This window comes from Tripterygium wilfordii, chromosome 18 (genome assembly GCF_013401445.1).
Source record: "Tripterygium wilfordii isolate XIE 37 chromosome 18, ASM1340144v1, whole genome shotgun sequence".
Taxonomy (NCBI): Eukaryota; Viridiplantae; Streptophyta; class Magnoliopsida; order Celastrales; family Celastraceae; genus Tripterygium; species Tripterygium wilfordii.
This window is the reverse complement of record NC_052249.1, coordinates 11,812,565-11,832,686: the sequence shown is the minus strand read 5'-3', so window position 1 is coordinate 11,832,686 and position 20,122 is coordinate 11,812,565. Positions and strand designations below refer to the sequence as shown.

The window sequence follows — 20,122 nt, the reverse complement described above, 5'->3', positions numbered from 1 at the left end:
CCGAATAGCATAACAGATCAGCCCTCGTATCCCAATCCCATAGGACCAGCATCAATTTAGTCTTATAAATCTTCCCCTAAAACTCAAAACCTAAAAATCCAATTACTGTATCGAACACAGATACACAGAAAAATGGAGCAACACGAAGACCAGGACCAAGAGCACGAGGTTTATGGAGGTGAGATTCCCGACGAGGGAGAGATGGACGCGGATGTCGACATGTCATTTAGGTCGGAGGAGCACGAGGAACTCGAACCCAACTCTAAGGTTACTCTCTTGCTGTGTGTATGTTTTTTTCTACTTCCCCTTTGTTTTGTTTTGCTGATTTTGCTTACTTTGAGTGGGTTACAGGACCTGGAGGACATGAAGAAGAGGCTCAAGGAGATTGAGGACGAAGCCAGTGCTCTCCGCGAAATGCAGGCCAAGGTCGAGAAGGAGATGGGCGCTGTTCAAGGTGGACTGTGTTGCATATGTCCCTGATGTTTGTCTTCTTGAATTTATATTAGTAATGGAATTGAAATAGTTTAAGAAAGAACTGCAACATGAATCTTATCTACTGGAACTTCACGTTTAATAATTTTAATTTAGTGATTAAGTTTTATTTTGTGGGAAAGGCTATAGAGGGTCTTATGCACCTAGTATATCCATTTGTGTTTTTAAAACTTGGATTTGGATCACTTCTGCATCAGTGAGTCAAAATCTTAAATGGGAAAGAGTGTTATTTCTATCAATAGTGATGTTGATAATTTATTGGCCTATGCAGTTTTTTTTTTTAAAGCTTTGCTTTTTGTGACAATTTCTGTTCGGTGTTGACTTAAATATTTTGATGTCTTTGACTCTCAATATTTCTCGAGCTATTTTGCTTCGTAACTTATATAAATTCCTCCCATTCAATTTGTATGAAGATTCCTCAAGTACTTCTGCTACTCAGGCTGAAAAAGAGGAGGTGGATGCCCGATCAGTTTATGTTGGCAATGTAAGGTTAACCTTACTTTTCTTGCTGCATTTACTTTGTTCAGCTTTATGCTAATATTAGCTCAATGGCATGGTTATTGGTGCTTATGATTTATTTCACCTCTCTAGGCTGAATCTTATGGCTAGGCATGTATATTTAATTGTGAATGAACACGCATACATTTAAGTCTTTTTTTTCCATTTCTTTGTTTGAGGGTTGAGGTGGTTTGCCATTAGGCTGCCTCTTCCATAGAGCAGGTGTGCCCTTTAAACACATGGGCTACAGCTTGCTAACTTTGGTTGATTATTCAGTTGTAATGGCACATGATCATTTGTCTACACAGAGCCAGAGGATCTCATTTATAGATTCTTACTATGTTTGGTTTGCATAGAACTTAGGGAACGGAATTGTTTAACCCATAAGGCCAAAATGCATTCCTTTTTCTGGGTTGAGAGAGAATTACAGGGAATGGTTCATTGGTTTAAGAAGATTACCTTCTTGACTGAAGGAGAGAAATGATGTGTTCTGGCTTTTTATTGTACTCCTATAGTCGAGCATAAATAATTTCAGATTTCGCCCTGTATGAAATCATCTATTTCTTAGTGGCTTTGCCCCTTTGCCCCCTTTTCCTGGCAATTTAATTTGTTCTAAAGCTACAGTTTTCATAACAAATTGTGTAGTGAGGTAATTTTCCGAAAGCTAATGATTTATGCGTAACGAGTGTAGTAGATGATGTACGTCTTGTTATTGCAATCTTTGGATCTAACTCAGTTGTTCTCTTTTGAAATTTTAATGCTTCTGTTCTGTTTTCGTGACATCTTGAACATTGTTGTTTTGAATTTCAGGTAGACTATGCGTGCACTCCCGAGGAAGTGCAGCAGCATTTTCAATCCTGTGGAACAGTGAACAGGGTGACAATTTTGACTGACAAATTTGGACAGCCAAAGGGATTTGCATATGTTGAATTTGTAGAGATTGAAGCGGTCCAGAATGCTGTTATGTTAAATGAAACAGAACTGCATGGTCGTCAGTTAAAGGTCTTTTCGTTGAACTTGCATACATCCAAATGTTTTTGACATTCACTTATTTATTATAAATTTTTTTCTCGTTCTTAAGGTTTCGGCTAAGCGGACAAATGTACCTGGCATGAAACAGTATCGGGGAAGGCGACCCAACCCATATTCTGGGTTCCGGTCTCGTCGTCCCTTCATTCCGGGTTCCCCAATTTACCCATCTTATGGTTACGGGTATGCGTTTATACTTGCTCTTCTTTTTGGTTTCCTGGATGACAATTATTGGAACTTGACGTAATTTGGCTCTGTGATACTTGATAGGCAACATGATGTGCTTATTGATGCCTGTGTGAATTGTTCAGTTAGGCTTTTGCATTTAATGGATTTAAGTTCTTCTTGAGAGTAAACTCAACTCTTCTGGAGGTGTCGTTTTTTCAATTAGTAGACACCTCAAACAGACCCTTGTAAATTTGTAATGGTTGAGGAGTCAAAGACACTTGATTTTGCAGACACGTGAATATTTCAATGTTTGTTCTACAGCAGAATGGCCAGTTCTTATCAAAAATAGAAAGATCTACAGACTATATTTCTCAATTTTCATATAAAGGGGGAAAATAAGTATAGCAAACCATCTCGTAAGTTCCTGAAATATGGTAACGAACCAGATTTCTAAAGCTGTTTTGCTACGTAAGCATGATACTGATGATTATATTGATAATATTTCTCAGCATTGAGAAGGTATTCTGACAAGCCATATTTTATTTGGAGAGTACAAGTGACATTGGACTTGAATATGATATCAAAGGCTGTATCAACTTTGTTTAGTGTTAACCGCCCATCTTCTAGTAGAGTACTGAAAGACAGATTTTGGAATTCTCTACTGTTTGATTGTGTTATCAGGTGTATTAAACTGTGTTTTATGTGCTCCACATTGCTATGGTTGCCATGCCTGTTATTTTTCAGAGGCATCTGTTTTACTAAGTTATATGTTGAATGTATATATTTACCATTCAAGGCTCCTCACATTAGTACAAAAGGCTATGTATTAGAAACTTTGGTGAAATTACGTTTGTGTTCTTCAGATCGTTGACCTACAGTTGAAATATACTGTTTCTTGGAATGAGCCTGGATCAACAAGTGGGCGTTGCTTGTTGATGTTTGATTGCTAAAGAAATGCTCTCATGATGTTTATTGTCTTTGTTTCCGGCGCATCATTTTCATGTCGACTAATCCCCTCTAACTGCTAATTCTTTTTTGCATTCAGAAAAATTCACCTCTAACTGTGCATTTTAACGTCCTTGGATGACTGATTAGAATCTAGTTAGATGCATGCTACTTTTTTTTTCTCGCTGTACTGGAAGTATTTACGTTACTTACTGCGTCATGTGCAGAAGGGTTCCAAGGTTCAGGCGGCCAATGCGGTTCAGGCCATACTAGAGATGTATGGGTGGTGTGTATTGGCCTCAATAGCGAGATGACCATTGCTGATGATTTACAATGCTGTTATCATTATATTTCAGTAATCAAATCGGAGGAAGACTCGTGTCGCTGACGACCATCTTGATTTTTCTAGAACCACCTAGCCTGCTGGATAGGAATCGTGGTTGTTATGCCATTATTGAAATTGCTTCATATGGTTAAAAGGAGGCAAATGTGGAAGTAGAAATATACTATTGGACATTTTAATTTTCTCAATCTGGGTTCTTTACAAAAATTGGGGAATTCATCATATGTAATGTTTTTGTAGCTTATGACTAGAAAATATTTGCTTTATAAATTAGAAAGTGATGATTTGTTGGAAATTTCACATAAATCATAGTATTTTGATTGGTAACAGAGATTGTTTTGTGAAATAAGCTTGTGGCTTTTAGTTGGTTAATCTTTATTCTTTAGTGCACTATGCAATGATTCCTCGATCCCGATTGGTGCACAATTTTTTTCTGAAAAAATCATAAATATGTAATATTTCGAATAACCAATGTTAAAACAAAAGTTAATTTATTATGATTAGAAAGATCAAAACCAATCTTTAAGTCAATGCGGTCCGAACATTGAACTTTTGAATTTATATTTGATGGTCTAAAATCTTTCATTTTTAATCGTGATTAATTGATTTTTATTTCGAATAAATATATACCATTTGGATTTATTATACAAAATATGACATGGTTATTGTTTTTTCTAAAAAAAATTCAAAATTGTTTTGTGCATCGATTGGAGAACCAGTGCAGTATGCAGTGGTTGTCCCCGGATTCGCAGTACGATTAGACCAAGTGTCATGCTTATCTGCCATTTTATCCATCCCTTTCCTTTCTTGTGCCAGCCACAAGCGATAGTACTATTACTACACACTTCGTTTATTCTGTAGCATTTGTAGTACGTCTGTACTACTGGTAGTACGGTACTACACTCGTGCCTCATCTTTGCCACCTCAGCAACCACCTACCAACACGACGTGGCTGATTCTCCTGCGTCAGATTTGTTTGCTGACGTGGTGTGATCTAGGGTATACAAAAGTTGACGCTAATCCGCTTAAGCAGTGGCCAAAAAATGGTAATGCTAGTACGTACTTCTAACTTGACTCACTGCGTTAGTACGTTGTGAGAGGTTTTTTAAAGCTTGGAAAAATGGCTGCACGAGCTACTATCGCTCCTCCTTCAACGACCACGCTTTTCCTGTGCCAAGGTCTCCATTCTTGCACACTCTCTTTCACTATCAATGTTTCTTCCGCTAATACTGGTTTCATGGCTGTGTGGCAGGGGTTCGTGTTTCGACAGGCGTGCAGAGGGCGATAAAACAGGTCTGCACGCATTTTGTTTGATGAAATTCCTCACTGACTAACGCCATTGAACATATAGTTTTGTGCGAACATTTCAGTCTTAATATCTTCTGATGGTGTTGAAGTAGTTGATTAGTTGATTGAAGCATTTTCATAACGTTCTGTTCCCTTTTGTATTCTTTTATGTGGTGTAGAGACGGTGCGTTAGGATGGCTGCTGCTACCAAAATTGTCGCACAGTTTGAGCTTAAGCCTCCACCATATCCACTGGTAAATATTTTCAGAATTCTCTATTTCATCTGGGAGATTTGAGCAATTGATGAGTAATTTTAATTGTTGGATGATTGCAAAAGGTCCTGAAAACTTGTTTACACCCAGGATTCACCTGGTCTACGAGAGGGTAGACATTAGCGGATACATTCATTGTTTGCGTATCAAGATTCGTTTACTGTAGTGAGTAAATTATTTTGTATCTTACATGTTCTTCTAATCTATGTATGGAAGACTGCATTGGAGCCACATATGAGCAAACAGACATTTGAGTATCATTGGGGAAAGCACCATAGAGCTTATGTGGATAACCTGAACAAGCAGATTGCCGGAACGCAGCTAAATGGATTGTCTTTAGAAGATGTCATAGTTACGACCTATAACAAGGGTGATTTTCTTCCACCTTTCAACAATGCTGCGCAGGTAAGCTTTGCTACGTTGTCATTATGTTGATACACTAGATATTGAGTTTATGCTTTTTCTAGGTTAATAATCAAAGCGTCAAGCCGATTGTGGAAATTTTTAGATATTTCGTTCATTGAAGTTTCGCATTATAACTAATTCTTTCCCTTGGTATATGACACTTTCAATTTTGAAATATACATTAATGATTTGTGTGATAACAAATGTGATGAGCAGCTTGAACAATTATTAAGCTTTTGTGTGATAACAAATGTAATAAGCAGCATGAACAATTTTTAAGCTTTCGTGTGATTGTTTCAAGAATTATGGTAATACCAATTTGACTGTATCTGTGCCGGGGGTGACCGTGTGAGTGCAAAGCATTGCTTTTCTTAACTATAAACGCTCATTTTTAGGTGTGGAACCATGATTTCTTCTGGGAATCTATGAAACCAAATGGTGGAGGAAAGCCATCTGGAGAGCTTCTAGAAATGATTGAACGGGATTTTGGTTCTTTTGAAAACTTTGCAGCAGAGTTTAGATCAGCTGCAGCAACAACATTTGGTTCCGGATGGGCGTGGCTTGTTTGTGAGTGTTCTTCCCCTCCAGTTGACAAGCCATTTCTCTCTCAAGTATGAAATTTCAATGATGCAACTTACCTTATTGTTTGTTTTGCCTAGACAAATCAAATCAACTCGATGTTGGAAATGCTGTGAATCCTAGACCTTCGGAGGATGACAAAAGACTTGCGGTGGTCAAGAGTCCCAATGCTGTAAACCCACTTGTTTGGAATGATGTCGTGAGTATTATCTTCTTCCACTCCTGTGTGTGTGCGTTTTGTTGCATCAATACATCAAATGATATTCATTTCGTTTTCTTGCAGCCACTTCTTACTATTGATGTTTGGGAGGTAAGTTAAATTGCAAAGTTGTTTCCTATATGTTTGTTATTGATATTGACTGAAGTCTGAAGGTTCTCACCAATTCTTCCATCTGATCAACAGCATGCTTACTACCTTGATTATCAGGTGAGGCCTTTTAAAGTTGTATGACCACTGTTTGTTTTCCATCTTATGTACAGTCTACTGTCTCTCTCACGCTCTTACAATTGCATTACTGTTTCTTCTTGTAGAATCGGCGTCCCGATTATATATCAATTTTCATGGAGCACCTTGTTTCATGGGAATCAGTTAACCGGAGACTTGAAACTGCAAAGGCTCAAGCTGCAGAAAGAGAGATAGAAGCGAAGAAGAAAGCAGAGGAATGAGACGAGAATGTGGCAGAATAAAAGGTTTTCATACAACCTCTATTGCATGAACTTGTTTATCACATAGATCACTAGATCAGTGTGTGCGGCTTGGGCAAAACTTTTTTGTTGTATCCAGATTTCTTACTGTGGCTGTCTGTCGTGTCTGTGTTTGGCATGTCCTGTTTTTCCGTAAAGTATTGAATAAAGAAGCGTGGATTTGAACTCTAAAGCTTAGACTCTGAATATGAACGACTAATAGCCTACAATGCCAGAATAATTAACCAAGAGACTTGTTTTAGACTTTTAGTAGCCATCATCGTAGAGGAAAAGTCTTCAAGGACAAATGGCCTTCTAGATCTGAGGGACTTTCAGCATGAGGTGGTCCAAAAATCTCCCAAAATCTAAGTGTCTCGTCTGCCCCAGCTGATACAGTTGTTAATCCATCAGGGCTCTGCCACAAAAATTCATAAAAATGAGTCCATGAACTAAGCTTTTCAACACTTGGAAGAATTGAGAACGCCACTTCAAATGGTAAAAACCTGGGAAAGATGGAGGACCCTTGATAAATGACGCTTTATCTCTCCCACTTTAGTCATTGAAGGATACCTCCACAAACATAGTTGGTTTTCAGTGTAGCCATGTCCACTTAGTATTTCCTTGTGATGCCTGTTCCACTCCAGTCCACATATCTGGACATTTCAACATGAAATTATAGTAAAAAAAAGCATTGGGCTTTAGATAAAAATAACTTTTAAGCGGGCAATGAGAGTCTCTCACTTGCCTGAGATTTGGTGTTTATACTTTCTATGCAAGTCCCATTCTGCGTATTCCACATCTTAATACATCCATCATTTGAGCCTCCTCCAGAGGCAAGTACGTTGAACTGATAGGGGCACCATGCAAGGGCCTTGACAGCAGCACGATGGCCACTGAATCTGTGCAAAAACTTGGAAGAACTCATCTGGGAAGCTTCCCATATGTGGATGAGATTTTCATTGCCACCGCTAGCCAACAGATTGCCTCCACTAGACCATTTCAAACCACAGATCTCTTCTGAGTGTGCTTTTAGACAGGAAGTCACATTGTTTGCGGCTCTAACTGCAAAACAAGGATAATGCATGATGCGAAGGGCAAAAAAAAGCATAGCTTGCAGTAACAAATCAATTACCATCGTGATTAATAATATCTTTGTCTTGGCCTCCTGATGTTAGAGCCCGATCGTTCCATGTTAGTGCAGTTACTTTGTGCTTATGACCATCTAGGGTTGAAGTCTACACAAAACACAACCAATTTAAAGGGCTAGAACAGAATGTTTTCTTAGAGAAATCACATAAATTCACAGGAGAGAGAGAGAGAGAGAGCAAAGAACGGACTAGTTTGGAAGTCTCAACGTCCCAGAGCTCAAGTTTGGACTGCATATATCCAACTGCCAAGATTCTAGCATCCACAGACCAGGCTACACTAGTAGGGTAGTCATTCCGATTTCCGGCTTGCAACAACTTGTGTACACTTGAACTCTCTGAGTTCCATAGGAACAATTCTGAGCCCAAAGCAACAGCAAGAACATTGTTCTTCCCCCAATCCACGACGTTCAAGTAGAAGTCATTTCTAAGTTTCGGCGCGTCCAAAATCCTCGATTCTCTCTGCGCATGACCTTGACTTGTGTCAAGATGAATGATGTAAAATTCATGTATTCACAAGCTAATTACATGCTAACATTAAGATTAATACCTTAGGCAAGCATCGAGCTTGAGATTGCTTGATGAATGTATTGAATCCCTCTTCTTCGCTCTTTCGCATCTCGTCAATAAGCCGGATAGATTTTCTTGTTGATTTTGGACTTCCCCTGAAAACCAGCATCCTAAATGGTTTCCCTTCTGAATCCAAAGCCAGATTATCCTGCAACTTCTGTCGGTACGACTCCTGCTCACCAACAAAGATAATGGATTACTGTCACTTTGTAAATACCAATCCTGTTCATCATTCCTCAGTTAATCCTATCTATAAATTTGAACGTATTATCTTTTGTTCAAGAAATGGACGAACTATCCAAGCTAAAGGAAAGAATGCCAATGTATTCCAGAATTCAATATGTTTTTTAAAGTCTCAGCCAAAAGAGTGAAAACTGAAAAGAAACAACAGTCAATGATAAAGATTGACAAATGCAGGGAGACGAAAAAAACCCCCCAAAAAGAAGTTCAATAATCAATAAAGAACAAAGAGCCCAACCCTGTATTGAAACCCTAAAACTCAAAAGACTCCACATGCAAGTTATTCTAAAATCCAACGAAAAAAATCTCTGAAATATACAGTGAAATTGGGATTGTAGCCTTCTTTTCCCCTGATCGTTAACAAAGTGCGGGCTTGATCAAGATCCATCAAACTCCTGTTTGGTATAAAACGATCTCCCTTCATAACCAAAGAACAAACCAAAAGCAGTTATTTGCTTTCCAGAAACGTACATAAATCACGAACATTAACAATGAAAATGTAGAGATTCTTGAGAAGAGTAAACATGGAAACGAAGGGTTTGATTGGAATTACAGGAAAGTCATATTGAACAGGGCTGCCATGGAGTCGCGTTGGAGAGTACCAATCCGATTGAACAGGTCCCCATTCTGTGCTTTGATCCATTCAATTTGAGAGAAATCCAAATCTCTTGTTACGAAGAGAAGAAGATTTGAATGGACTCAGAGGGGTCAGACTTTGGCTTCACTCTCCCGCCAAAGTGGTTGAACAATTGTGATTGTTCGGGTTTTAACGTTCTCGTAAATCGTAATTGCATTAAACGGGTTTGAGAGTGGCCACGGGTCGGGTCTGATTGAGCAGCAATAGTAACGAACTAACAAATAGCCCAAGAAAACTCGACCCGTTTCAAAGAAGCCCAAAACGAATAGCCCAAGAGAACTCAGTTGTAATTTGTAAAGCAAGTTTGGTCCTCCGCAGTCAACAAAGTAGCCTCCCAACAACAGGCCTTTCTAGGCCCACCAAATCGGCCCAATATTTATGAGGCCCGTCGCACAAAAGGCCTACCCACAAAACACGCTCTTCTCCATCTCCCAGTTCCACGCTCCCAACCTTTTTTTGTCTTTATCTCCAGATCATTTATTTAAGCTTTTGCATTCAAGAGACAAGGATATAAAAAAAAATTTCAATCCAACACCTCATAAAAGAGATACATTCCCCCATTGATAATTTCTCTCAACAGAAGTATGTTTTACCACTAATTTCAAGATGGGTTTATTGATATGTTTCATAAGGTAAAAACAATGAGATTGCTAACCAAGGAGGAATGGCATCAGCATTACCTTCGAAAAAATGCCTTCATAAGCACAAAATAATTCAGCTGACAAAGGCACAACTAAATCTCGCACCAGAATATCCTTCCAACGCTACCAAAGCTTGCCAATGGATTCATTGGCTGGAAACCGGGTGCTTTGTTTCAAGCTAGGATTCCTCATCTCCTCTAAGCATGATATATATAGATGCATGTCAAAGCTAGGAAGGCCACACCAATCAGTTCCAACTGATTCAGTGCATGTATGACCGATGTTGAGTAGGCACGACAGGTTGCAAAGGGCCAGACTGATGGGAACTGTTGTTATCTACAACATCAGCAAAAGAATACAGATCAGATGATAAACTCTGGTTAGCAGTGCCAGGAGTGGGGGAATAAAGAATGCCGGCAAAGCCTTCTGATGCCCTGGAAAAAACCGCAGGATGTGCAGCAACGCTCTGTCCTACTGATCTGTGGCTGTCACCAAATGCTGTTTCCCCGACACCATGCCATCCATATGATGTACCATTATTGTTCATCATCTGTCCAGATCTATCAACAACCCCATGACTGTTGTTGTCTGAATATAAACCAGAAGAAAGCAGACAGTATCTAGATGAAATGCCAGATCTGACACCATCTGCATGCAAGCCACCACCGTGAACACTCTCAGGCAAAGGTACTGCACCATATCCATATGCAATAGATGAGGCGGAGGACGGATAACTGTTGACACGACCAGACAATTCACAGTCGAACGAACTTCTTGGTAACAAAGCATCATATGAGCTCTGGCTATCCAGATGACTGGCAGCCCTTAGCTCATGCACCCCACCTAATAAGGGAGATATCATGGGTGAACCTCTGGCTGTCAGTCCCAGTGAGCATTTTGTTTCTCGACTCTTTTTACTCAAGGAATCATTCATATCAGCTTTTCGCTTTGCATTCACACGTTCTTCCACCTTTTTATTTAGATCGGCAGTCTCCTTTTCTAGGTTGCTTATCTTTTCTTTAATTTGCCATCCTGGAAGAATCTCAACCGGATCAATCTTGTGACCTTCCAAACACTTCATTACTGATTTAAGAGCATCTAATTGTTTTTCATTTGCATATTTCTGCAAAAGATTTCCATAAACTGCAATTAAAACCAAAAAAAGGGAGATGACAACTAATATGACAGAATATGGCAAGGATGGAAGCAGCTCATACCAATAAGTGAGGGGAACCTCTTGCATCTTGTCTGTTTCTCTTATATAATTCTTTAGACTCGTGTAAGAAAGAATTCAAAATTTTCTGAAGAGGGAACTTGTCGTCTATCCCAAGAAGAGAAGTAACTTCGACAGCTTCAAAAGCCATTCCATTCTTCATCATGCCTTCGATGATCACTGTGATACACAAAGACAATGTCATACAAAATCGCAGAAATTCAGTAAGTGAAAAAGGAATCTCATTAACATGACCCAAATGATGACAGGATAACAAATGGCAAACCAAACTAACCAACCAAATTTGATTTGCCATTGTTATTCTCCAAATGCAGAATTCATTAACTCCAAATTGGAAAAGAAACACCGACAAAAGAACACATTTAATGAATTGCACTATTGAGATACAAATGCTATGAAATGCCTCCCCAATTCCTAATGGGGAAAGAATAAATAAAAAATCTGAAAGAAGGTCCATATAAAAACACCACGCCACAATAAAAATTTGAACATAAGAAGAAGAGGATACCACACTGTATCCCTCTCCCTCTCATCCTCTTTTGGCAGTTTACGGGTGGGGGAATCCCTTAAAACAAAAATGAATGAAGCAAAAAAAAGAAAGAAAATAAATGCTATCTGTTTTCTTGGATAAGTCATATTTGTTATTATTACTATTCAAACCTTGACCTGGTTCAAGTCCTAAGAAAACTGTCCTCGTAGAGTTCACGATCTCTTCATTTTGATTTCATACTTTCTGCAGTAACAAAGACTTACAATATGTACATTTAGAAGTATAATTTCTTTCATGTAGCAAAGACTCATAAAGCAGTCAGTATCAAAGTCTTCATAACAAGAAATTTGGTGTTAGCTACACGAATCTAAAAGCACAATTACTTGTAATCCAGTATCATTCTTTCTGATCTAAAATTGCACCTCAAGTAATTATAAAGAGTCTAAATTCTTTATTTTTAGTACCATATCTATAAAGCAACCCCACACAGACCCTCTATGCCAAAAGCATATATTTGAACATAGGAAACTCCACATTCTGTTGACACCAAACATATAAAAACATTGGTGCCTCCTCTAAAAAACGAACAAAAAAATCCAGACATATTAAACACTGCAATTATCAAAGAACGACACACTGCCCTCTATAAAAACAACTTCAAATTTGTCCAACACTCTACTACTAGTGCCAGCCTTGCCGCATCAATATGAATGAATTTTGTTTCCCAAATCAAACACAGCTGATAAACTTTTCCTTTGAATGCAAAAGAAGAGAACTTAAGTAGTATCACAAGACCAAACATCAAATTAGCCCTCAACATTTTTCCATGTTTGCATGATACTGACAATTCCTTGAGCTTTCACAAATAAATTTTAGAACAGAGCGGATGCAATGCGAACTGACATCTAATTATCTTATCTTACTGGCCACAAAACAAAATTGCTAATTTTCCTAGTTGATTGGCCTGCCGCAGTGAATATGCTAAACCAAATCATCAACTTAGGTTGCCAGAAAGTGATAAGGACAAGCAAGATATGTCAGGATTTGCATTGCTCCAAAAAACTTAAAACGCTTGAGTCTACTCTACGAAAAATATACTGTCTATTCTCAAGACCTTGCTTATATTTGAGCACGATTTTCACTGACATCAGCACTTAACATCATGTCGCTGAGTAAGAACATCTAATATACATGAAGAAAATTCTAGGACAATTTACCATCCACCTGGAAAAAATAACAACTGAATCACAGAAAAGTAGTAGCATTTTTTTTTTTGGGGGGGGGGGTGTCAGCAAGCACTATTACTGTACCTGAAACCCTCGCAACAAGAGCAGGGGATCGACGGAGGACATCAGCAATCCTTCTCAAATTACTCAACTGTATCAAATTCCAAACATCCTCGTTCTTAAACACAGCGGGGATTCCATAACAAGCCACAAAAAGAAGCAAACCCCTTGCATCAATCTCAGCAGCCCGAGAAAGGCCCCCCTCACTAATAAGCCTATTCCTCCACAAAACAGCCCCAGTCTCAGCCTCCTTCTTCACCTCTGCCTTGATTTCAACCTGGTTGTCCATCATGAGAAGAAAATACTCCATGGTCAAAATGGCTGCTTTCCTCGCAGGAATCATGGGAGAGTCCGTGATATATGCTTTGGTACCTTGCAGATAAAACCGCCCAATACAATTCAACACGAGCTTGGCTGGATTGGGGGCGCACTTGAGTGCCGCTGGAACTTCTTCTCGAAGCTTGGTGGCGTTATGGAGGCGGGTGACGATGTACTTACGTAAGTCGCGGCTGCACATAGTTTCACATAGAAGTTGAACTTCAGATTTTGAAGACTCCTTCGTTCCCGGGGCCGTTGCTTCTGTCTCAGCTTCCCCTTCGGTTTTTCCTTTATTTTGAGCTGTAGCTTTTGTTTCGGGTGGTTGTTTTGAAGAGGGAATTGATTCTAGACGATGTTGATTTTGATTTTGATTTTGAATTTGAATTTGTTGTTGTTCTGGTTGTGATAAAGGTTGATGAGGTGAGGGGGGGACTTCATTGGAATGTGTATCAAGCGCATTTTGGATGAAATCAAGGTGCTTTTTCAGTTCATCAAATCGAACTTTGAAGGTTTGGATGAGAGTAGAGAGAGAACTGAGTTCTTTGATGGATTCAAAAAATTGAGGAGGTAGATGCACAATTGGGAGGCCTTGCGTATCTCCGACCACAACGGCTTCGTCTTTGTGTTTCAGTTCCGGTTCCGCTTCAGTTTCCAATTGTGGCTGTGGCATTGGCGGTGAAGGCGGCTCATGTTTAACGGAGGCGATAAGGGGAACGTCAATGCTGAGATTGGAGTTTGTGGCCATGGAGAAGAGCGAAGGAAATTACGGTAACGCAATTCCAATCAGATTGCCCAAGAACAAAACCCTAATTTATTCTTGCAGAGAAGACGATCACGAATACACGCCGTCTGCAACAAAGAAATTCATCATATAAGATATTAAGAATAAAACCAACCTTTATTATGAAATCCTTTTCCTCTTCCTCCTGTAATCTAATTTCAGTCCCTTCTTCAAATTACGATTTAGGTCACCGTGATTTGGTAAGAAAGTGAAGTAGGAATACGGGGACGGCCCAATGGACCTAAGGTCCATTTAGCTAGGCTATGGCAAAGCCCATTAGATGATTTGTCCATTGTAGACTTGTAGTCCATCGCTTAATACTAGAAAGGCACTTTTGAGTACTCTCAAGTCTCGACCCCGGCCTGGAATTTCCCATAGGGCGCTAAGCAATATCTTAAAAAAATGACCATATGTTTTAACTTATTCACAATTGAAAGAATAAGCTCATGGTACACCAAAGGGAACTACAGATTATGTACACGAGTACTGATAGCACACACCGAGCCGCTACAAGCAGGACGTAACATCAGACAAGGAGTTAATCCCATCTGAGCGATTTTTCAAGAATGGTTTGCCGGAGCCATCCAAGTCAATGATGGCAGTGTCTCCGGGCTTGTAATCTCCAGCAAGCAGTGATTCACTCATCATATTTTCAATTGTTAGGGTAACTGCCCTCCTCAGATTTCTGGCACCATAAATGCGGTCAAAACCTTGCTCACAAATGAGTTCTTTAACAGAATCAGTCACCTCCAAACCAACTCCTAAAGATATGAGTCTCTCTTTCACCTCTTGCAGCATCAGATTTAGAATCTCAAGCATCTGAAATAAACAAAACAAACATGAGAGAGATGTCGCTGGAAAGCAGGATTCATTTGGAGACTTCTAGGTTCGTAAAATATAATCATTCATTATAGTGGAATTTTGATCCTGTACATCTAAAAGGAAAGCAACAGCCTCCCCAATCCTAATCTCTCTGGAGAAAACAATTGATGGATGATTACAAACCTGAGCCTTCTCAAGAGGACGGAACACTACCACTTCATCTATTCTGTTTAGTAACTCTGGACGAAAATATGCCTTGAGTTCTTCCATTACGAGTGATTTCATGCCAGTATATGAAGCTGACTCTTCATCTGCAACCAAGAAACCAATGGAGTTGCGTCCTCCTTTGGCAATGGCAGAAGAACCAACATTTGATGTCATCACTATCAATGCATTCTTAAATGATACTCTCCTTCCCTGTTAAACCAGTTTTCAAAAAATTCCTGTTAAACCCAGTTTTTAAAAATAAGAGGCTGTTTAGTAAAAAAAAAAGCATCCTGTTTTAGCGAATCAGTGCTTAAATACGTTCGTAACTAGATTTTTTTGTCATGAGCTTAAACCATCGCCCACTATTCTGTCAATGCAAGTTTCCAGCATTAATGTGGCACAAACCTGGGAGTCTGTCAGGTGACCATCTTCAAACAGTTGAAGAAGGATATTAAATATATCTGGATGGGCTTTCTCTATTTCGTCAAGTAATACCAATGTGAAAGGTTGTCTTCTTATAGCTTCTGTTATTGTGCCTCCGTCACCATACCCAATATAACCCGGTGGTGATCCAATTAATTTGCTCACACTGTGTCGCTCCATATATTCACTCATGTCCAATCTCAGCATGGCTGATTCCTGCAGTAATAAGGAGGAGCAAAAGCAGTGAGACTTTCAAATTGGAAGGGGAAGGTATACGGAAATAACTATGAAGGGTATGTGAACCACATGAGCCCTATGTAGAACAGAGAATATCAAAGAATTCCCAACAGACATCCAAAAAATGAATCTCACATATAACTACCACTCTAAATACTACTATAAAAAATATTTTAGTTTCCCTTTTAATTTCTCTTAGTGGCATAGACGATCTAACAGAAATTGATAAATGTACTAACATGTGATAGACTAATAACTGCTTTTTTCTGAATTAACATTCTTTTAATGTAAACTAAAGTAAGTTCAGACATGTTTAATAGCTTAAGTAAAGAAAATCACAAGAGTTAAAAACTTAGCCAAAAATTCGCTTGCGTACACGCACTACCTTTTAATTGCAGATCGTTAAGAAAAAAGTGCCTAATTTTAGGGGAAAGACTTAAGTAAAGAAAGAAAATCCACAATAGCTAAAAACTTTGCCAAAAATCTGCTATTGTACACCAACAACCTTTTAATTGCAGATCATTAAGAAAAAAGTGCCTAATTTTAGGGGAAGGACTTACTGATCCAAAATAGCAAGCTGCCAAAGCTTTTGCTAGTTCAGTTTTGCCAACTCCAGTGGGGCCACAAAAAAGCATTGTCGCCATTGGCCGGTCTGGATCCTTCAGGCCAACCCGTGATCTCTTAACAGCACGGGAAATGGCAGCAACAGCCTCGTCCTGACCAACAACCCGTTTTCTAAGCTGCTCATCAAGACCAACTATAAGTATTCTTTCATCAGCAGTAAGCTGCTCAACTGGGATGCCTGACCAGAGTGAAGCAACTATTGCTATATCATCAGGTCCCACCACTGAAGGTCTGCAAAGGTTAACAATATTTACAAAAATTCATCAAATTCAAAGAGGAATGCAGGCCTGTAGCGCTTATTCTTCAAACAAAATAAATAAGCTCAAAAGTCGTACTCATCATTTTCTGATGTGGAAGGTGTAAAATCATCTGCCATTGGAGCAACATCGTCATTATTTAACCTACTTGACAAGACCTACATATAATTAAAAGCGTCAACAGAGATTCATCAGTGGATAATGAAATCATAAAAGCATAACAAAATCAGTCTAACTACCACTTCATGCATGGCCTGAACAGTTTGAATTTCTTGCCAGTAGTCGCTTGGTGACTTCGTAAGTATATAAGCTTGCTCTTCCTTTTTCCTCTTATATGCTTCAGTACGAGCTCTACTTCCTGCCTCATCAATGAGATCAATAGCTTTGTCAGGAAGATACCTATCAGAAATATATCTTGCTGACAGGTGCACAGCAGCATTAATGGCTTCCAGAGTGAATTTGCAGTTGTGATGGGCCTCGTATTTCTCACGTAGTCCCAACAGTATTTTAATTGCATCCTCCTGCCAAATTGTACACAATGTCCAAGACGAGAGAAAAAGAGTGACCGGCAAGCTCACTACATGCATGTAAATGAGATGAAACTACAGATGAATATACACAGCATTACCAACCTGACTGGGCTCATTAATAAACACAGGCTGGAATCGCCGTGCTAATGCTTTATCATTTTCAAAATGAGTTCTGTATTCATCCATAGTTGTCGAGGCAATGCACTGCAAGTAATGGATTCTTAATTCCCTTTGTTTATAACTTTTAACCAGAATACGTTAACTGGATAAAATGTCAGAAGATGCATTAACTGGGAGAAGCACATATAAATGGAAAAAATAATAGAGGTTGATCATATTAGAAGCAGTAAAATCAGATTCAAACTTCTTGTTGTAATTCTTGAAGAATTTTCTCACTCCAAAAGATTTTTTTTTCCTCATCAGCCATTAAAGTGATGATATTAAAGCAAAGAATGAGGAAAATGACCTGTAATCCACCTCTCCCAAGAGAGGGCTTTAATAAATTAGCAAGGTCAAGACCAGAACCCTTGTCTCCCCGTCCTACTGTGCCAGATCCCACAAGTGTATGGACTTCATCAATGAAAAGAATGATATTACCTGCAGTGGCAGCATGTCATGAATCAGCAACAATGAAAACATTTTGTTTCTAAATACAACTCAGAGGCATCCACCTGCTTTCTGTATCTCTCTTAGTAATGCAGTAACACGTGCCTCTAGTTCCCCCCTTTCCTTTGCACCAGCCATCAGTAGTCCTATATCCAAGGACATTATTTGTTTTGTCTGTGCATAATAATCAAATTTGTAAGATATAGCTTTTTCAACAGAAATATTATAAGCTACTTGTAGTGTATAAGAATGACGAATGAGAAGAACCACGAGTTCACTAATTGGTTGTAAATCAACATACCAAGAGATCTACAGGAACCTCAGCTTGTGCAATACTAATTGCCAGTCCTTCAGCAATGGCCGTTTTTCCAACACCACTTTGCCCAAGAAGAATGGGATTATTTTTGGTTCTGCGACAAAGTATTTGAACAATTCTTCGAATTTCAGTTTCTCTCCCAATCACAGGATCAACGAGTCCTTCACTAGCACGGGCAGTAAGATCCACGCAGTATTTGGCCAGAGCACTTTTCTCTGACAAGCCGTTGTATCATAAAATGTAATTTCTGCTTTTGTAATTATGTAAAAAAGAACACAAACAAAACTAGCTTCCTACCTCTTGCCTTCCCAGAGGATCTAAAAGCAGAGAGTTTCTGATTAGAGGATTTTTCACGTGCTCCTTTGGGTATTGCAGATGGTTCTCTTCCATCTTTGACAAGCTCGCCTTGAAGTCTGGTGAGTGCCATCCCTGCCAAGTGGCCCTCATCCACCCCCAGCCTGAATTTGTGCAATGCAGCCAGTAGCCACATTCAAAAAATGGTTTTTATAAGGATAACAGAGACCATCATGAATAACTAGTTGATTCACAGAGAAAGAAATGACCAACAATGCGGATGGTTTTCATGATTTAAAAAAAACTCGCTATAAATATCTTCGTCAAAAACCAAAGTTCAGCGAGTAATTTGAATAAGATGGCATAACTTTTACATCAACAAACCCTTAAATAAGCTTCCTTGCAAACTCGGTACTTTCTCATTCCAATTAACTCCTAGCGTAGACATTTTTTTGCTTTCAGAGAGACACTCATACAAATTTTTATCATACCACAATACCCTACCAAGCACAACTGTCACTCTACCCCTCTTCTACAATTCCTCCCTCAACCACGCCAGAGAAGGGAGAGAATTTACAGAATACTCATACAATATAGAACATAACATACCAACAAAGGATAGCTAATACAAATGAAGGACAGCAACAAATAACCTACTAGCAACATTAGTAAACCCAATGTATAATTTATGAAAAATTGGTTCACCAAATTCAAGAAATGACAACAAATATTAGAAGGTTTTCTAACTTAGTAACATCTTCAACAGTAGAAATGAAACTAATTCTGCATGGGAGCTGTTTGCGAGCGAAAGCAATTACCTCTGGAGTACCTGACCTGCGCTGCCATCGTCAACAGTGATGAGACCGATCACTATATGCTCAGGTGAAATGAAATTATGTCCCATAGTCCTTGAGTACTCCACTGCGGCTTCAAAAACCCGCTTTGTACTAATTGAGAACGGTACGTTCGTAGCTGAAGAACTGACAGAACTTTCTTGAGGAACGGAAGTATCATCAGAGTGCCAAATACTGCGAACCGTTTTACGTGCCTCGCCAATTTTTACGCCAGAGCCAAGAAACCCTTCGGGATCGCGATCCTCAGCGATCAAGCCCAACAAGAGGTGCTGCGTGAAGACCATGTCCTTGCCCAAGGCTCTAGCTTCTCTTTGAGAAAATATCACAACCTTAATAGCTCTCTCCGTGAATCGCTCGAAAGCTGCAGAGACGGAAGTAGTGATCCTCCGATTCCCTCTTCGCCGGTCAGAATTACTTGGAGACAATAAAGAAACGCCGAAAGAATAAGAACTCGAATACAAGAAGGTACTTTGCGGACTAGCATGAAGAGGGGATAATAAGTAAACTGGATAAAGACGGCGACCGTGGCAGTCAGTGATTGATTGGCTTCCGCGGTAGCTTGGACGCAGTAGTCGAGGGAGAAGAGAAGAAAACTCCGATCTTACGTGGACCGAAAGAGGCGAGGAGGATGAAAGCTGCATTTTTAGAGAGAGAATTGCGCAGCTAAGTTAGTGGAACCAGTAGTTTTCGTAGATATGAATGAAGGAAGAAGAAGAGTAAGATTGCCGAGTAGAGGAAGGAATTGTAGGGAGAGATGGGAAGGGAAAGAAAGGAATTTTAATAAGAGCCACGAAGGAAGAATAGAAGAACACGTAAAGGCACGTTTCGTTGGCTGCCAAAAAGTCTACTTTTCATTGCAGACACAAGAGTTTGGGACTGTCGATTTCTACCTTTTGGAAGCACATTGT

General features: G+C 39.3%; 5 protein-coding genes across 6 annotated transcripts; 2 read left to right on the top strand and 3 right to left on the bottom strand.

Moving 5' to 3' along the window:
* The first annotated feature begins 2 nt into the window (after positions 1 to 2).
* Positions 3 to 3,781, top strand: LOC119983702 (polyadenylate-binding protein 2-like). Of its 2 annotated transcripts, XM_038827394.1 has the most exons (6): positions 6 to 267; positions 352 to 454; positions 906 to 976; positions 1,801 to 1,992; positions 2,072 to 2,202; positions 3,360 to 3,781. In XM_038827394.1, the coding sequence occupies exons 1-6, from the start codon at positions 133 to 135 to the stop codon at positions 3,403 to 3,405; spliced, it is 678 nt and encodes a 225-aa protein (XP_038683322.1). In that variant the 5' UTR covers positions 6 to 132; the 3' UTR covers positions 3,406 to 3,781. The 2 variants fall into 2 exon arrangements, with proteins under 2 accessions (XP_038683323.1, XP_038683322.1); XM_038827395.1 differs by lacking the exon at positions 2,072 to 2,202 and having other exon boundaries at positions 3 to 267.
* Positions 3,782 to 4,411: 630 nt separating this feature from the next.
* LOC119984554 (superoxide dismutase [Fe], chloroplastic) lies at positions 4,412 to 6,895 on the top strand. The gene is made up of 9 exons (XM_038828555.1): positions 4,412 to 4,653; positions 4,728 to 4,768; positions 4,942 to 5,016; positions 5,251 to 5,439; positions 5,835 to 6,006; positions 6,099 to 6,217; positions 6,302 to 6,328; positions 6,422 to 6,445; positions 6,550 to 6,895. Exons 1-9 carry the CDS (start codon positions 4,596 to 4,598, stop codon positions 6,682 to 6,684), a joined length of 840 nt encoding a protein of 279 aa, XP_038684483.1. The 5' UTR covers positions 4,412 to 4,595; the 3' UTR covers positions 6,685 to 6,895.
* Positions 6,646 to 9,762, bottom strand: LOC119984553 (cell division cycle 20.5, cofactor of APC complex-like). The gene is made up of 8 exons (XM_038828553.1): positions 9,211 to 9,762; positions 8,977 to 9,075; positions 8,398 to 8,589; positions 8,040 to 8,309; positions 7,835 to 7,937; positions 7,448 to 7,764; positions 7,206 to 7,355; positions 6,646 to 7,117 (listed from the first exon to the last, which is right to left on the bottom strand). Exons 1-8 carry the CDS (start codon positions 9,298 to 9,300, stop codon positions 6,980 to 6,982), a joined length of 1,359 nt encoding a protein of 452 aa, XP_038684481.1. The 5' UTR covers positions 9,301 to 9,762; the 3' UTR covers positions 6,646 to 6,979.
* A 119-nt stretch (positions 9,763 to 9,881) lies between these two features.
* LOC119984552 (protein FRIGIDA-like) lies at positions 9,882 to 14,336 on the bottom strand. The gene is made up of 3 exons (XM_038828552.1): positions 12,970 to 14,336; positions 11,153 to 11,328; positions 9,882 to 11,058 (listed from the first exon to the last, which is right to left on the bottom strand). The coding sequence occupies exons 1-3, from the start codon at positions 14,006 to 14,008 to the stop codon at positions 10,198 to 10,200; spliced, it is 2,076 nt and encodes a 691-aa protein (XP_038684480.1). The 5' UTR covers positions 14,009 to 14,336; the 3' UTR covers positions 9,882 to 10,197.
* A 67-nt stretch (positions 14,337 to 14,403) lies between these two features.
* LOC119984549 (chaperone protein ClpD, chloroplastic) lies at positions 14,404 to 20,056 on the bottom strand. The gene is made up of 12 exons (XM_038828551.1): positions 19,179 to 20,056; positions 18,364 to 18,524; positions 18,052 to 18,281; positions 17,816 to 17,924; positions 17,611 to 17,741; positions 17,247 to 17,348; positions 16,854 to 17,135; positions 16,693 to 16,772; positions 16,294 to 16,588; positions 15,479 to 15,712; positions 15,050 to 15,283; positions 14,404 to 14,863 (listed from the first exon to the last, which is right to left on the bottom strand). Exons 1-12 carry the CDS (start codon positions 19,853 to 19,855, stop codon positions 14,552 to 14,554), a joined length of 2,847 nt encoding a protein of 948 aa, XP_038684479.1. The 5' UTR covers positions 19,856 to 20,056; the 3' UTR covers positions 14,404 to 14,551.
* Between the last annotated feature and the right edge of the window lie 66 nt (positions 20,057 to 20,122).

Coding starts and splice junctions, on each gene's coding strand:
- LOC119983702 (XM_038827394.1), top strand. CDS start 133: ATGGAGCAACACGAAGACCAGGACCAAGAGCACGAGGTTTATGGAGGT. Junction 455..905: donor GGAGATGGGCGCTGTTCAAG/GTGGACTGTGTT, acceptor ATTTGTATGAAG/ATTCCTCAAGTACTTCTGCT. Junction 2,203..3,359: donor TACCCATCTTATGGTTACGG/GTATGCGTTTAT, acceptor CGTCATGTGCAG/AAGGGTTCCAAGGTTCAGGC.
- LOC119984554 (XM_038828555.1), top strand. CDS start 4,596: ATGGCTGCACGAGCTACTATCGCTCCTCCTTCAACGACCACGCTTTTC. Junction 6,218..6,301: donor CACTTGTTTGGAATGATGTC/GTGAGTATTATC, acceptor GTTTTCTTGCAG/CCACTTCTTACTATTGATGT. Junction 6,446..6,549: donor CTTACTACCTTGATTATCAG/GTGAGGCCTTTT, acceptor TTCTTCTTGTAG/AATCGGCGTCCCGATTATAT.
- LOC119984553 (XM_038828553.1), bottom strand. CDS start 9,300: ATGGATCAAAGCACAGAATGGGGACCTGTTCAATCGGATTGGTACTCT. Junction 8,590..8,976: donor GCTACAATCCCAATTTCACT/GTATATTTCAGA, acceptor GTTGGTGAGCAG/GAGTCGTACCGACAGAAGTT. Junction 7,118..7,205: donor GGGTCCTCCATCTTTCCCAG/GTTTTTACCATT, acceptor TTTTTGTGGCAG/AGCCCTGATGGATTAACAAC.
- LOC119984552 (XM_038828552.1), bottom strand. CDS start 14,008: ATGGCCACAAACTCCAATCTCAGCATTGACGTTCCCCTTATCGCCTCC. Junction 11,329..12,969: donor TCTTGTTGCGAGGGTTTCAG/GTACAGTAATAG, acceptor TGTGTATCACAG/TGATCATCGAAGGCATGATG. Junction 11,059..11,152: donor GAGGTTCCCCTCACTTATTG/GTATGAGCTGCT, acceptor AATCTTTTGCAG/AAATATGCAAATGAAAAACA.
- LOC119984549 (XM_038828551.1), bottom strand. CDS start 19,855: ATGCAGCTTTCATCCTCCTCGCCTCTTTCGGTCCACGTAAGATCGGAG. Junction 18,525..19,178: donor GCAGGTCAGGTACTCCAGAG/GTAATTGCTTTC, acceptor GCACAAATTCAG/GCTGGGGGTGGATGAGGGCC. Junction 14,864..15,049: donor GTCCTCTTGAGAAGGCTCAG/GTTTGTAATCAT, acceptor TGTTTATTTCAG/ATGCTTGAGATTCTAAATCT.